The sequence below is a fragment of the Electrophorus electricus genome, chromosome 23 (genome assembly GCF_041902795.1).
Source record: "Electrophorus electricus isolate QZ-2024a chromosome 23, ASM4190279v1, whole genome shotgun sequence".
NCBI lineage: Eukaryota > Metazoa > Chordata > Actinopteri > Gymnotiformes > Gymnotidae > Electrophorus > Electrophorus electricus.
This window is the reverse complement of record NC_137519.1, coordinates 7,135,398-7,150,412: the sequence shown is the minus strand read 5'-3', so window position 1 is coordinate 7,150,412 and position 15,015 is coordinate 7,135,398. Positions and strand designations below refer to the sequence as shown.

The window sequence follows — 15,015 nt, the reverse complement described above, 5'->3', positions numbered from 1 at the left end:
AGGGTTGCCATAACGCCGCAGGCGTAGTGCTGCTGCTTGGCGAGCTAATGGCTAAACGGATTAGGTGCGTAGACATGGCTGGAGAGACCGAGGATGAGATACCTGGTAGGATGTGTTTGTGTCGCTTTATTATTGCTCTGCTTGAAATTGCAGTCTAGCTAGCTAACCAGTAAAGTCCCAATTTTTGCTCGCCACAGTTGAAGCCAGTAAACCTGCTTAGCTTAGTGAATAAAGCTAGTTAGATACGCAGTAACGGTTAAGAATGTTTTGTACGGCGACACCCGCGTCGCGTATACCGTGACTAGGATGGTACTTCGCAAGCGTAAATGTGTGTCACTATAAATGTGTCACTATAAGTAACGTTAACATTCAGTCTTGCTTATCGAGCAGATGTGAAGTAAATGTTGTTAGGGGCAACCATGCCATGTGGTCACGCCCCTCCTTCTCCCTCTCCCTCTCTCTCTCTCTCTCTCTCTCTCTCTCTCTCTCTCTCTCTCTCTCTCTCTCTCTCTCTCTCAGCCACACACACAGAATCACACAAAAACTAACTTCTCATTCGTTTTATTTTGTGCAGAATCGGGAGCAGTCTTTACTTTTGGCAAAAGTAAATTTGCAGACAATATCCCCAGTAAATTTTGGTTGAAGAATGATGTTCCTTTAAAGGTAGCGTGTGGAGATGAACATACAGCGCTAATTACAGGTATGAGCTTCAAGCGTCATGCCATGCTGTCAACAGATATGGAAATACTTGATTATTTAAATATATACTATGCAAATGCATTGTTGCAAAGTATTATAAATCCACTTTGCTGTATATGCCCATAATCACTCAATTGATCAATTTTCCCCTATTTCCATGTAGAGAATGGAAAGTTGTTCATGTTTGGCAGTAATAATTGGGGGCAGCTTGGCCTGGAATCAAAGAACAGTGTGAATAAGCCTACCTGTGTGAAAGGTATGCCATTCTGAATTTGCTTTTATTTTTTTATGTATTTTTTCTTTAGGAAAGGGTATACAGAGCATGTGCTGCCTGCAAATTGCAGCTGCTAAATCAGTTGATGCATGCCTAACTCACGGGTGTATAACATACAATATACAATATATGCCTAACCCATAGTTATACAACAATACATGCCTAACTCATGGGTGTTTCTAACATGCAATATACAATACATGCCTAACTTGAAGGTATACAGTGTTTCACACAAGCATAATACACCTTTACACACAATTATGCCCAGGTAATCTAACGAAGGTACAGCCACAATGGCTACAGTAAAAATATTTGTTAAATTCTATAGTATGCATTCTTTCTATTTTATAGAAAGAAATAAAAATAAGAGATTTGATTCCATTCCATCCTAATCTGGAATGGTCCATAATTGTTTTTCAAACAAAAACTCTGGAGAAGTGTTCACTGAGACTGTGATAATAATGTGCTGTTTGTCTTGAGGAACATCCAATTTCTCTGGTTTGGCTGCTAAGATAGCTTGAATCTAGTGTTCTTTTTATAAATGTCAAGGGAAGAGCCCTATCTCAACATTATTCCATCAGAGGTATGGCACCAGCAGCATCTTGGTGTGAGGAAATCTCTGTCTGACATGGTTAGCATGTGTTCTGTAACTATCAAAAAGCTGTTTCTTTTCTTTAAGCCTTGAAGTCAGAAAAAGTGAAGCTTGTTGCATGTGGAAGAACTCATACACTTGTTTACACATGTAAGTATTGTATTACAAATGAGAACAAAATATTATCGGTGAATGAGAACACATGACCAAATTGCTGTGGGGATGCAAAAGGGCGTAACACTAGTCTCGTGTCTTGTGTGTTGGCAGCGTGCGGTAATTTGTACGTGGCCGGGGGGAATAATGATGGCCAGCTCGGTCTCGGGGACTGCGAGGAAAGAACTTCATTCCAGCTGGTTGACTTCTTCACCAAAAAAGGACAGATTAAAATGCTGTCAGCAGGCTCCAACACATCTGCTGCACTTATGCGTAAGAGTTCCTCACACTGAAAGCTTCCTGACTGCGGCAGTAATGCATCAGCATATCTTTTACTGCAACATAACTTTGTATTTGAAGCCATTTGAAGCCACAAAACAGTGAAGCACTATAATTGATCTTTAATTGTAAAAGTCTATGTAAAATGATATCATAATAAAATGAGGCACATGAGGGCGGGTTTTTAAAACATTTTAAAACATTATCCTAAAGTTTGGTTCAGTGCTTCCCTGCTGAAATGTAGTCTGTGGTAGTGATTCTGAATTCAAGGCTTGAACAGTGTAGTGCTTTTAACACATTCAGTGTAAGCAGGTTTATAGGCATGTACCACATGTGTTAAAGTAGAGTTAAGACCCAATTGGGGTCTCTCATCAAGCGGAGACTCCCTGGATTGCAAGGTTGGTGGGGTCACTGTGCTGGGTAGATGGAGCTCCTTCTGTGGTGTTTGTGAGCTTGGTGGGTTTATTGTGCAAGGACAGATGGAGCTCCCTTTGTGGTGTTTGTCAGCTTGGTGGATTTACTGTGCTGTGTGGATGGAGCTCCCTGGGTGGTGTTTGTGAGCTTGGTCGGGTTATTGTGCTGCGTAGGTCTTCGGGTGATGTTTGTACCCCTGCACTATCAGCTAGGTGGGGTTACTGTGCTGGGTGGATAGAGCTCCCTGGGTGATGTTTGTACCGTGTGCTCTCAGAGGATGGGAGGCTGTTTATGTGGGGTGACAACTCGGAAGGCCAAATTGGTATGGGAAAGGAGGACTGTGCTTGGACCCCCCGGGAGCTGCCTACAGGGAAGCAAGTGGCCTGGGTTTCCTGTGGTTACTACCACTCTGCCTTCATCACAGGTAATAACACTCACATCCGTGTATTTCACAGAGCTGTGCATGAATACTGACACTTTGCATTACATACTGAGATAAAGAACTAAGAGAGAGCTAGTCGGTGTCCCATGTTAATGTTGCCCAAAGACAAAAAACTTGACTCAGAAATTATTCTTGCGAGAACATTACTTCAGCAGTCAAGTCTCTGTATAATCTTTACAGCTTCCACTGTTTGTAATACACTGCTGCTAACTGCTTAACATGAGTGTCATCAGTGCCGTTGGCTCAGTAGAATGACAGAGCCACGATATATGCTGTAACAGACGGTGTATTGCTAAGCACCAGGTGTGAGCTGTGTGTTGTCTGTGTTCCAGTGGATGGGGCTTTATTTACGTTTGGAGAGAGGGACAGCGGAAAGCTGGGGCTCTCCTCAGATCAGCTGCCCAATCACAGAGTTCCTCAGAGAGTGGGGGGCGTGTCTGAACGTGTTCTGCAGGTGGCTTGTGGAGGTGGCCACACGGTGGTGCTCACAGGTACGAGGCCTCTCAGCAGGGCCCTGCCCAAACAACTGTCCACAGAGACAGTTGCAGAGATGCATGCGTTCATGCTTCAGACATTTGTTTGAAATTTTCTTCTCTGAAAAGATTGTTGCCTGCCTGATTGTGTGTGTGTGTGTGTGTGTGTGTGTCTGTGTCTGTGTCTGTGTGTCTATATGTTTGTGATCTTTCTATGATCTGTCTCAGAGAATTGCCTGTATTCATTTGGCCTGGGTCAGTATGGCCAGCTGGGTCATGGCACCTTTATTTTCGAGTCGCGATCACCCAGAGTGGTGGAGCACTTCAATAAGGGGAGAGTGAAGTACATTACATGTGGAGAGAACCACACAGCTGTGGTCACAGGTACTGCATGGACCCTGTTTCATTGCCCACCACAGCTCTGCTTGCCTGCAGTTCCATATCCATCTTAATAACAATAATAGTAATAATAATAATAATAATAATATGATCTTATTATAATCTTATAATAATAACTTTATTACTAGAAAGGCAAAGTTCATGAACTAACTATATGTTGGCTTGACAAAGCAGATAAAAAACAATAAACTGCTATTTGGCTGTTTTAACATTGATAACTCAATGTTAAATTCTGTTTAAGCATGAAATTAAATCTTGAGTACTGTTGAAATCCTGAAATGCTGTTAAATGATGTTAAATGCTGTTTGACGTAAAATGACCTGTGATTTGCTGTGGTGTAGTTGAGGCTGAGTGGTTATTCAGCTGTTGTAGTTGTGGTTAAAAGCTGGAGGCTAATAGGGTAGCTAATTGGCTGTGAAGTAGTTGTGGTTGATTTGGTATTTCACTGCTGAGATATTTTTGTCTGACGGCTATTTGGCTGTGGGGTTGCTGAGCTGTTGGGGTAATTATAGTTGAAGGCTGATGGGGTAGTTGTTGTTAAGGGCAATTTGGCTGACAGTAATTGTGGGGTAGCTGAGTGGTTATTTATCTTGGGGGTAATTGTTGAATCCAATTTGGCTGATGGTGTAGATAATGAAGGGCTGTGGGGAGTAATTTGGATTAAGGGGTAATTGGCTGTGAGGTAGTTGAGACTGGGGTGTTATTTAGCTGTTGGGGTGGTTGTGGCTGAGGGGTTATTTAGCATTTGGGGTAGTTGTTTAGGACAGTTTGGCTGATGGCTATAGTTGTAGAGGGGCATTTGGCTTTCAGGTTTTTTTTGTGTTAAGGTATAATTGGCTGAGGGATATTTTAGCTGTCGGGGATGAGGTCTATTTGGGTTTAGGGGTAGTTTAAGTTGAGTTTAGGGGTAATTGCTACTAAATACCAATTAGGGGATTATTAGGGTAATTTATCTTGAGAGATCATTATTATTAATTACTAATTACACATCTGTTTATTAATTGGACGTGGTGTGGGCAGTTTTAACACTTTTAATAATCAACAGTTACTGTTGATAAGGTTAATTGGGTCACCACCCTAATTAACAAGGATAAAATATATATATATATATATATATATATAACTAGGCTAGTAAAGAAAAGACAAAGAAATAAAGGAAAAAACTTTTAAGCAGCCTATGGGAATGACCAACCGGACAAGCTAATTATCAACCAAACAAGACCAACCAAGGAAACAAAGGAAATCAAATGAGATCCGTGATGAAAGAGCATGACTAAAGTATAATGGAAGAATCAGGAGAAAAAGGGAAAACTGTTGTGAAACAGCTGGAGGGAGAACTAACTGTAGGATTGAGGTGGCTATATCACATGAGAGGAGAAAGTTGACTAATCTCATTTGGTGTATAACAATAAAGTTACTATTACTGTTCTTGATGGTACTATATAATACCAATTGGTAACGTAAAAAGGGAAATACCTGTTCATAAGACTTTCTGATGCTCAACCATGTAAAACCATCTGGGTGACTTATGCTGATTGGGTAGGTGTTGAGGGACTGTTGGGTAATTTGGGTGGCGAGGTATTTGATTAAGAAGAAACAGAATGTTGGCTTTGTCTTGCAAACATAATGATAACAGCAGTAGCATCATTTCAGTCACTTTTAGAACTATCATATGAAGCATCTGATGAATATTAATGACAATAATACATATAATTTTGTTACTGATGTTTAATCTAATGTTCACTGTTTTTTAATGACTATGTGGCTCCTTGCAGTAGACAGACAGTACTAACATACCAATACATATTCTACCAAATACAGATTCTGCCAAAACACATGCACACAGACTGCCATTAATTTTCCATATGCACACAGACTGCTACCTTTATATGTGTCCACTGATAAGTATGTGTGGTCATTCTTACTTTGGGTTGATGTCATGTTCAAATATAAGTTCAGATGAGCTGTGGGACTTTGGAAGTTTTCCTTATTCCAGTGTGTTGATTTTAGAGAGTGGTCTTCTGTACACCTTTGGAGATGGCCGGCATGGTAAGCTGGGTCTTGGAGAGGAGAACTTCACCAACCAGTTCCAACCAACGCTCTGTCTTCGCTTCCTCATCTACGAAGTGCAGTCTGTGTGTTTCTAATCTAATCCTCCAAATCTTGCTGTTTTCATCTTAATAATACATCAACCCTTTGCATATACCCTGGATTGCTGTCATTTCTGAGATATGTGTATGTTCTTCCATACCAGGTTACATGTGGTGGATGTCACATGGTGGTGTTAGCCAAACCTAGGGTTAAAGGGTCAAAGGACATTATCCTGGAGGACGGTGACATCACAGAGAACTACATGGAGACAGCCAGCACGGAGCTGGTCGGGCAGACAGGAGGCCAACTCAGCCTAAGCAGAAGCCTCTCTGCCCGGGTTAGACGCAGGGAGCGGGTGGGTCCACGGACTGCAGCTATAGCCACAAAGCACATATCTGCCTCTCGTACTCACCTGCTCCTGTCTAGTGCCAGAACACTTTAGCATGGATAATTAAGTATGGCTAATTATGATTATAGCGTCACTAACTATGAATGAATGCTAGTCAGTTGGGAGCAATTAGTGTGATCTTGTGTGTGTGTGTGTGTGTGTGTGTGTGTGTGTGTGTGTGTGTGTGTGTGTGTGTGTGTGTGTGTGTGTGTGTGTGTGTGTGTGTGTGTGTGTGTGTGTGTGTGTGTGTAATGCTAATCCCCCACTAGTGAGTAGTTTGGCTGGCTGAAGTATCCTTTGGTACTAAACATCTTAAATTCAAAAATACATTTTTCTCTCTGACTTCTTTTAGACATGCTTTCTGTGTTTCTCCCCCCACATATGAAATTTCTCATCCTTCTTCAAGTATTCACATCAATCACATGGAGTGCAGTGAAATTTTAGTTTGAACTTTAGCAATTGATCAAACTGTGGAAGTCACTGAAGCTGTTTTCTGCTTTCTAGGAGCGTTCTCCAGAGCAGTTTGGGATGATGTTCCGAACTCTTCCACCTCTTAGTTCTGGTTATCTCAGTGAGTCTCTGCCTGTTTCCAGCCAGACCCTGCCCCCATGTCTGCACCCCACAAGACTGCAAAGCAAGAAGAATGGTTTTACTAGCTGCACAGGTAATGAACAATTTCCTCAGGTGTGGAGATTGGTGATGAAACAGCTCATATTTTTACATTTGACATGAAATGTGTAGTTGGTTTAATTGCTTAAGTAATACTGATTTTCATAGGCAGGGTGATAACTGAGCAAGTTGATGGGAAAAGCTTTCCAGATGAAAACAGTGGAGACATTGAAAGTGTTAAGGATTTGGGAGAAACAACTGACTTGTTAAATTTGGTAAGTACACAAAGCATCTTATTTTAATTGATTTATAACCATAACTTCATAACAACCAACATATAACTCAATTTTCTTTCTGTGGGCAATATATGAACGATATAATGGGATGTAAAGCTACTTCAGAGAAACGTTCTGTTTCTCTCATTCCAAGAAGTGCAGGATTTGTGATTGTATACATAGTTATTTATTGTACAAATTGAATAGTATGGATAATAGTGCGATCGAAAAGTGATTGTGATTGATTTTCATGGGTGATGATAATGGGTGGTGTTCATGGGCGATGATGATGGGTGGTGTTCATGTTCAGGGGCAATGATAATGGATGATGTTCATGTTCATGGATGGTGTTCTTGTTCAGGGGTGATGTTAATGGGTGATGTTCATGGGTGGTGTTTTTGTTCAAGGGTGATGTTAATGTGTGATGTTCATGGTTATGGGTGATGTTCATGTTCAGGGACAATGTTCATATTTCTTTCTGCACTGACAGACTCATGTAATGAAGTTGGATCCAGGTGACAAGACTCTTACATTGTCTCCTGTACAGAAGGTAAGCTGTGGTTCACAGTGGTGGGTCTTTAAGGTAGAAAATAATTTAATAAAATCAATAGGAGTACGTATATGTACATGTAGGAGTAAATGTAACTCTACAGGACACTGGCTTTAACTGTCTAGCCTTTTCCCAGGGTTGTAATTTTCAACGTCTGCTCTGGTATGGCTCTCTGTACCTTTTCTTACTTTTCTCTCATTTGTTTTTCCATGTTCAATTCATTCTATACTTGTTCATCTTGCACTGCATGCTCATTGGCTTCTCTCTCTTTTCCGCTTTCTCTCCCCCCTGTCTTTCTCTCTTTGAATGCTTTTCCTCCTTTTGTCCTCTGCTTCTGGGGCTTTGGACAGAAGAAGGTTATGGTTGTGAAAAAGTACAGTAAGGCGGTGGGACAGCCTACACCAAGCTCTGCCTGCTCTGATAAGCAGGCGGGGCTTATCTCTTACAAGGCCCTGCCCACTGAGTCACTGAGGAGCCCCAGTGACGAGTGGCTCCTGGCGGATTCTCCAGTTGCCAGCTCTCAGGGTGGAGTCTGTGAGAGGGGGAAGGCTTTCATAACTCTGAAGGAAGGCAAGCCTATACAGCACAAAACAGTGAGCAGTAGTGCTCCAAGAGGGGCCCAGACACCAAGCTTGGCTGATCTTAGCAGAGTTGGGTCTATGCCACTTTCACCTGTCCACACAGCCAGGCAAAGTCAGCTGATAAATACTGAGAGGAAAACTCAATCAGACATTACAGAGCGAAAAAGGAAGACCCAGCTGAGCCAAGAAGACGTGGGCAGGCCTGGAGATACACCAAAAGCCCATTCAGTCCATGAAAAACAGGTAGAGAAATCAAAACTCTCATGTGAAGAGGATTCAGGCAAAGCCCGATCTGAAGCTCAGCAGAGGTCAAAGGCCAAAGGTCAGCAAAGAGGCGCTGAAGAGAAAGATAACCTGATGAGGAGGAAGCCTGAGGAATGCCATCTCAAACAGGCTGCAGATAATAGTCAAGCACTTTCAGGCAAACAGACACCTATAGAGACACCCGCTAAAGCCACGCAGATGAAGCACACACCAGGAGAGCCTGAGAGCAGTGTGAAAAAGCAGATGAGGAGAAGAGTAGAGGTGCAGCGCCAATCACATCATAGCACTGCTGAGCCACACACACAGTCAAGGTCAGGACATGCTGGAAAAGGGAGGGATGTCAGCATTAGTAGCAGAGAGCTCACAGAAGCTCACACACCTACCAAGAAGACCATGTCTATAGTACCTGAGCCAAATCCTCTGTTTTCTGAGGCCAGCATGAGAAGACAAAATACAGCAAAAGGTCCATCCAAAGCTCCTCTCACTGATTCTGCAGCAGGAGAAAATACAGCTGACAGCACAGTGTCCAGATCGGGAGCCCAATCAGAGTGTGTGTGGCACGATAGTCCCCTCAGGGTAAACTCGTTAACCCAGGTCCTGGAGAGTCCTGTGTGCCTCATGACAGAAGCGTCCATCAGCCACTTCCAAGCACCAGCTAACAGCTCCTCCAAGCCTGCTTCATACACATGGCCCAACGGGATCACATCAAACACGCCCAATGGGCGGACCCTCTCAGACACCTCCTCCATTAGTGACGAGCCGAGACAAAGGACAGCAGTACCTGTCACTGCCATACTAGAACCCAGAGGGTCACACGAGGACTGGGAGAAGAGCATACCTCAGTACCAGTCAGGAATCAACTCTAGCCCTAACCCTAGCTTATCAGAGAGGGCTGGGGACCGCAAGAAGAAAAGAGGAGAGAAGAGGGGGGAGGAATCTGATCAGTCTTCACAGGAGGAAGTGGAGCAAGAGGGGAGAGGAGGAGTGGAGAGGAACAGCGGTATGTGTGGTGAGGGAGAGAGTACATTTCTGAGTGATGTGATGGAGGAGGAGGAGGAGGAGGAGGAGGAGGAGGAAGATGACACAACTATGAGATTGTCAAGCCAAGAGGAGCCGAGTGAGGGAGAAGCAGAGAGAAGTAGAACTGAGACAGAGCCGGAAGACGAGGAGGAAGAGGATGGGAGCAGTGACAGAGATGAAGAAGATATGAGTGACACAAGTAGAAAATATGAAGAAGGTGAGGATGAGGAGGAAGCAGAAGAAGAGAGCAAAATGAGTGAGGTGGAGGAAGGAGAGAGTGGTAAAGAGTCTGGCAGAGAGATAGACAGCCAGAGCAGCCAATCGGGCGAGGCAGAGTCCGAGGAGATCGAATCAGAGGAAGAAGATGAGAAAGAAAGCAGCAAATCAGAAGGTGGCAGTGAGGTGGATAGTGGAAAGGGGGAGGAGAGTGGGGAAGAAGAAGAGGAGAGTGAAGAGGGAGAGGAGGAGGTGTCAGAAGCAAAGGAGGAGGATGAGACAGAGGATGAGGAGGAGGGGAATGAAGGTGAAAGTGAGGAAGAAGAGGGTGAAGGAGATCCAGCAGAGGAGGAGAGTTGGGTGGAAGAGGAAGAGAGCGTTGAAGCAGAAGGTGTGGAGGAGGGAGAAGAGGAGAGTAGAAGTGCTGAAGAGGAAGAGTGTGTGGAGGAGGAGGATGAAGATAGTGAAGAAGAAGAGAATGAAGAAGAAGAACAGGATGAAGAGGAGGAGGATGAGCAGAAAAGTGGTGATCAAACAGAAAAGGAGGAGGAGGAGGAAGAAGAAGAAGAAGAAGAAGAAGAAGAAGAAGAAGAGGAAGAGGAGTGTAGGAAGAAAGGAAAAAAGAATGGAAAGATGGCTTCATCATCCACATCAAGGAGAGAAGGCCAAAGGGCTGAACAGTCAGGCAAACGCAGACAGGAATCGGCTAGAAAAGGCAACTCGCACTCCAAATCCCAGAAGCCTCAGCAGTTCTGGGATGATGTTCTACCTCATTACCTTAACTTAAAATGACCGCAGCGTCAGCCTTCCACTGTGCCTTCCTCTTTGTGTCATTGAGTATGCATCTCTCATCTTTTTATCTAATGCCATTTTCACCAGTCTCATTCCAAATTACGTTTATGTCTTCACTTTGAATATTATTTGTTAGTTAAAGCTTTTGTAAACAACTTCCCTTTCATCATGAGAATCTTTTGAAATATCTTAGGACCTACAAAATATTTTAAAAAGTAAACAAGTCTTTTTGCATGTCTTGTTTTTGTTTAATTGGTGAATGAGTCTTTTTTTCATGTCTTGGTCCATGTAGTTTAGTTGTTTTCCAGTGTTAATCTCCAGTATTATTAAAGCATATATGGTAGCCTTAGATTTGTATATTTGTTGTATTTGTTTAGCAAGTGGTAGCAAAAATGTATTCATATCTTACAGTCTGAGTGACCTTGTCTCTTATGTTCTGTATTGATATCCTACAGTCTGAGTAACCTTATCTGTCTCTTATCTTCTGTACTGGTGGCAGGGGTAGCTCAGTGGTTAATGTACCTGACTAGTAACTGGAAGGTTGCCAGTTCAAGTCCCACCACTGCCCAGTTGAGCAAGGCCCTTAACCCTCAATTGCTCAAGTTGTGTTCAGTCATAATCGTAAGCCGCGTTGGATAAAAGCATCAGCTATATGCCATAAAAATGTATTAATCCCATTATTGTCATGAGAAAATTTGAGTTGCATGTAATTATTGCTTAGTTACTTTTTACTATTTTTTTCTATTTTATCTCCCCATTTTGAATAGTCTGTGCTTCACCTCCATTGTTCGTACAGTAATAAAGACAATTAGGTTTATGGCATACAGGTTCATTTCAATGTCATCTCATTGTTTATGCAGCATATCAATATTATAGATTTAATTGTTAAATTTATATGTATAATACAGATCATAGCATTACAAAATATACCACAGATCACTAGATAAGAATAACAGGTGCAGTGAGGTACAAGTGATCTTTTTCATATTTCTGGGTTTGAATGTTTGAATGAGGAGGTGGAGTGGATTGCATTTGCACTGGCCAGGTAAGAATATGCCAACCCATAGTGGACAAGCAACCGTGTGTGTGTGTCTGTGTCTGTGTGTGTGTGTGTGTGTGTGTGTGTGTGTGTGTGTGTGTGTGTGTGTGTGTGTGTGTGTGTGTGTGTGTGTGTGTGTGTGTGTGTGTGTGCGTGCGTGCGTGCATGTCTGTGTCTGTGTGCGTGTCTGTGTGTGCGTGTCTGTGTGTGCGTGTCTGTGTGTGTCTGTGTGCGAGGAAAGATTGCCCTTTCCCATAGCATTTCTCTTGTATATGAGGATTCTTTGATACAAGTTTACATCTTTCCACACATACTTTCTTAACTCTTTGCTTCTTTAACCCTCACATCTAGATTTTAATAAATGAATCATTTATTAAATATTTTCACGTGGTTATATGTAACAAACCCTGATGTCTGTTGCTTTACATCTTGGGCAGGACTATAGTCACAGAACCATGGAGCTCAGTGATGATGAGACAAATGGAGAAGAAGATCAAACAGAAGAGGAAGAGGAAGAAGATGATGATAAGAACAATAAGATAGAAAAAGAGCCATTGGAGAATGTGGAGCAGCAACAAACAAACATGGTTCAGCTTAGAGCACAGGCAAGGGTACGCTCTATACAACACACAATCAGGGGTACCCTCTATAGAACACATAGTCAGGGGTACCCTCTATACAACACACAGCCATGGGTACACTTCATAAAAGTTAACATCATGTTTATATTATTAAAGAACAAATGAAAATAACCAGCACATGTGGTGGTGACGTTAGTGGAGACGTTGATGTTCTGTTTGACGCAGGAAGATGTTGAGGAAGATGTCACAGATGCATGTGTTCCTGATGGACCAGTGAAGGGGCAGTGTAAAGAAGCTGTGCAGTCTCTGACAGGTGCCAGTAAACCTGCTTCCTGCTTCATTTTACCACTTACCTAAACTATTAATGCATGTCAATGCGCCTTTTTGTGTGAAAGAACCTCTGTGAATTAAAATTTTCATCATTATATATTACAGTTTTCATGTCTTCAGTAGTGAAGGTGGCTGTTGTAATTCTTGGAGTTAGTCTTATTAAAATATATTCCAACCCAGATTAGCAGAGAGCTTTGGAACTAGAAGAGAGACCTGTGAAACACGTGGAGGAGACACAAGTCAGACTCAACTCAGTTTTTGGTAGACAGTTCATACATGAATTGTAGAAACATCCAAAGCACATAAATGTGTTACTAGAGAAGTTAAATAATGACAAAAGAAGATCTGGGTTCAGTAATGTCCATCATGTACAGTACAAACCAAAAACCTTCTCTGCTTGGCCTACATGCACACGCATTTTACGTAAATGTAATTTAAAGGGACAGTACACAAATTACTGACCGTTACACTTTGCTATCTGTAGATTCTCAAGTTAAAGATGGAGCCCATCCACTTGTAGAGGAAAAATCACAATTCCAGATTGAAACGAAACAAGAGAAAAGGAAAAGCTTCTTTGGGTCGAACAGCAAGGTATCTGAATCAGACCAAAATACTCACGCCACTGTTGGGTTTTGTGATTGTTTTAAAATAACACGGAGGCTATACATTATAAATTTATTCTTAATATTATTCCTTCCAATATGATTACATAATTGCTTTCATTATTTGATAAAAATCTATTAAAATAGCACTTCTGCTGGCATACTCATGTGGCTTTAGATCTCTCTGTTCAAGCGGAGGTCTTTCACCAGAACCAAGCAAGAGAAGGAGAAAGCAGAAGCTCCACAGGGGAGCGCCACAGTGGGCTTACCTGTCAGAGAGGCCCTCGGCAGCAGCTCACACAGCGAAGGGCTGGAGAAGATCCCCAGCACAGCCTCCGGGAGCCCTCGGCCCCCCCCGTCCCGCTCAGCCACGTGCACTCTGCTCTGAGGGGAGTCCTGGACGTCCCCTCAGATCCATTCATGGAGCTCCCCTCAAACCCGGTCCTGAAGCTTCTCTCAGACCTAGTCCAGGAGCTCATGGCTGCTATGGTCTAGCGGTTCCCTGCTCTAACACAGCCTGTTTGAACAGACAGAGGGCTGAGTAGCATTAGATGTGTTAGATGTGTTGGGATACATGGAGACAAAGTATCCACTAGGACTGGCACTGAGAAGGTGGTCTTAAAGTCAGGAGACAAGCTTATCTACCAAAATCTTAGCGTTCACTACGGTAAAGTAGACAGAAAAACTGATCTCAAAATAGCAGCTTCTAGCAACAGTATTTGGACACCTGCATTGGCAATGACAGCCATTAAGTGCCTTGTGCAAACTCTACAGAACAAGTGAGGTTAAACTCAGTTTGGGACATTTCTTCAGAAGCACTGTGTGAAGCCATGTGAATTTTGATACTTCATTACAATTTTTGATTGAATTTTTGTCATATGAAAATATGCAGTTTGACTTTTGTGGTGTATTTGTGTGTGACATGTACCCTAAATGTAAATAATTTTTACAATTATTTATTCCTCCTTATTCCTCACATTTTTATTCTGCACTCTGGCACTTTTTTGTCAATATTGTTAATGACATGTTCTTATATTATTATATTCTATTATATATTGTATGGAATGTGTAATGATTAAAATGCACTCTGTGCATCTGTTTTCTTCTCAGTGCACAGTCCTGCCCAGTCCTACTTTCCCTCCAAACGTTTTGCATTGCGCTGTTCAGTCAGCAAACCCCGAAGTCTACGCTAGGATAGATACAGCATGTCCGGTGTGGTCAAGTTGCGGTCCGCATACTTCGCCACGGACCGCCCCTTCCAAGTCATCAGACATTTTCCAGGCGCTAAAGCGTCGCCTGTCGCTTAAAGTGATTTTTTTTTTTTTCAACAAAAAAACTTGGTTTTCTGAGTAATTCGGGTTATCGCTGTTTGCTATTGTATTACATAAGATATCAACTGTAATTGGTCCCAGCAGATTTAACTGTTTTGACTCCGTTACTGAACGATAGGCACTAATTATTTTATTATTGATTTATTGATTATTATATTCTTAAAGGTTCCATCAACTAAACTATTTTTCGGCTGTAGCTTGTAGTCCTGCTTTATCCAAGTAAATGGTCCGTAGCAGTTACGTCTATGAATTACGATGCATGGCACTACACTAACTGACTTAAGATATCAATACATCTGTTAATATTGTATTTTAAAATTTAGCTTTAATTCATCTTGTGTTATGTCTAATATAGCAACGCATCGGCTGGCTATCCTCAAAGTAAACTTTATCATGGTCAATCCCAGTACAGTAAAAATAACAAGTGCAGTTAAATTAATCAATAAAAACAAAGGCTTATGAAAAACGAAATAACTTACGTTCGACTATTCAAGGTGTTTTAATAAGGATATTGTAAGGAAGCAATATCAAATGTCACCGGTGATTGTTAATAGTCAATCATCACGTATACAATTGATTCTGATTATGAGTATTTTTCATGACATAAGCATGGCACTTGAG

At 42.1% G+C, this 15,015-nt stretch overlaps 2 protein-coding genes across 5 annotated transcripts; both read left to right on the top strand.

Moving 5' to 3' along the window:
• The first annotated feature begins 2 nt into the window (after positions 1–2).
• rpgrb (retinitis pigmentosa GTPase regulator b) lies at positions 3–12,122 on the top strand. Of its 4 annotated transcripts, XM_081706171.1 has the most exons (15): positions 3–105; positions 575–700; positions 863–955; positions 1,653–1,715; positions 1,833–1,991; positions 2,686–2,835; positions 3,186–3,344; positions 3,555–3,710; positions 5,736–5,860; positions 5,980–6,171; positions 6,709–6,868; positions 6,982–7,088; positions 7,579–7,638; positions 7,989–10,556; positions 11,988–12,122. In XM_081706171.1, exons 1-14 carry the CDS (start codon positions 48–50, stop codon positions 10,509–10,511), a joined length of 4,131 nt encoding a protein of 1,376 aa, XP_081562297.1. In that variant the 5' UTR covers positions 3–47; the 3' UTR covers positions 10,512–10,556; positions 11,988–12,122. The 4 variants fall into 4 exon arrangements, with proteins under 4 accessions (XP_081562297.1, XP_081562298.1, XP_026867187.3 ...); XM_081706172.1 differs by lacking the exon at positions 11,988–12,122 and having other exon boundaries at positions 7,992–11,894; XM_027011386.3 differs by lacking the exon at positions 11,988–12,122 and having other exon boundaries at positions 7,989–11,894.
• On the top strand, positions 11,961–14,866 carry LOC113578252 (uncharacterized). The gene is made up of 4 exons (XM_027011403.3): positions 11,961–12,161; positions 12,357–12,444; positions 12,946–13,052; positions 13,274–14,866. Exons 1-4 carry the CDS (start codon positions 11,961–11,963, stop codon positions 13,556–13,558), a joined length of 681 nt encoding a protein of 226 aa, XP_026867204.1. The 3' UTR covers positions 13,559–14,866.
• Positions 14,867–15,015: the final 149 nt, after the last annotated feature.

What these genes read in the sequence shown, in the direction of transcription:
- rpgrb (XM_081706171.1), top strand. Translation starts at nt 48, where the DNA reads ATGGCTAAACGGATTAGGTGCGTAGACATGGCTGGAGAGACCGAGGAT. An exon ending in GACCGAGGATGAGATACCTG is followed by an intron (nt 106 to 574) that starts GTAGGATGTGTT and finishes TATTTTGTGCAG; the next exon opens with AATCGGGAGCAGTCTTTACT. An exon ending in ACATACAGCGCTAATTACAG is followed by an intron (nt 701 to 862) that starts GTATGAGCTTCA and finishes ATTTCCATGTAG; the next exon opens with AGAATGGAAAGTTGTTCATG.
- LOC113578252 (XM_027011403.3), top strand. Translation starts at nt 11,961, where the DNA reads ATGTCTGTTGCTTTACATCTTGGGCAGGACTATAGTCACAGAACCATG. An exon ending in AGCTTAGAGCACAGGCAAGG is followed by an intron (nt 12,162 to 12,356) that starts GTACGCTCTATA and finishes TGTTTGACGCAG; the next exon opens with GAAGATGTTGAGGAAGATGT. An exon ending in TCTTTGGGTCGAACAGCAAG is followed by an intron (nt 13,053 to 13,273) that starts GTATCTGAATCA and finishes GTCTTTCACCAG; the next exon opens with AACCAAGCAAGAGAAGGAGA.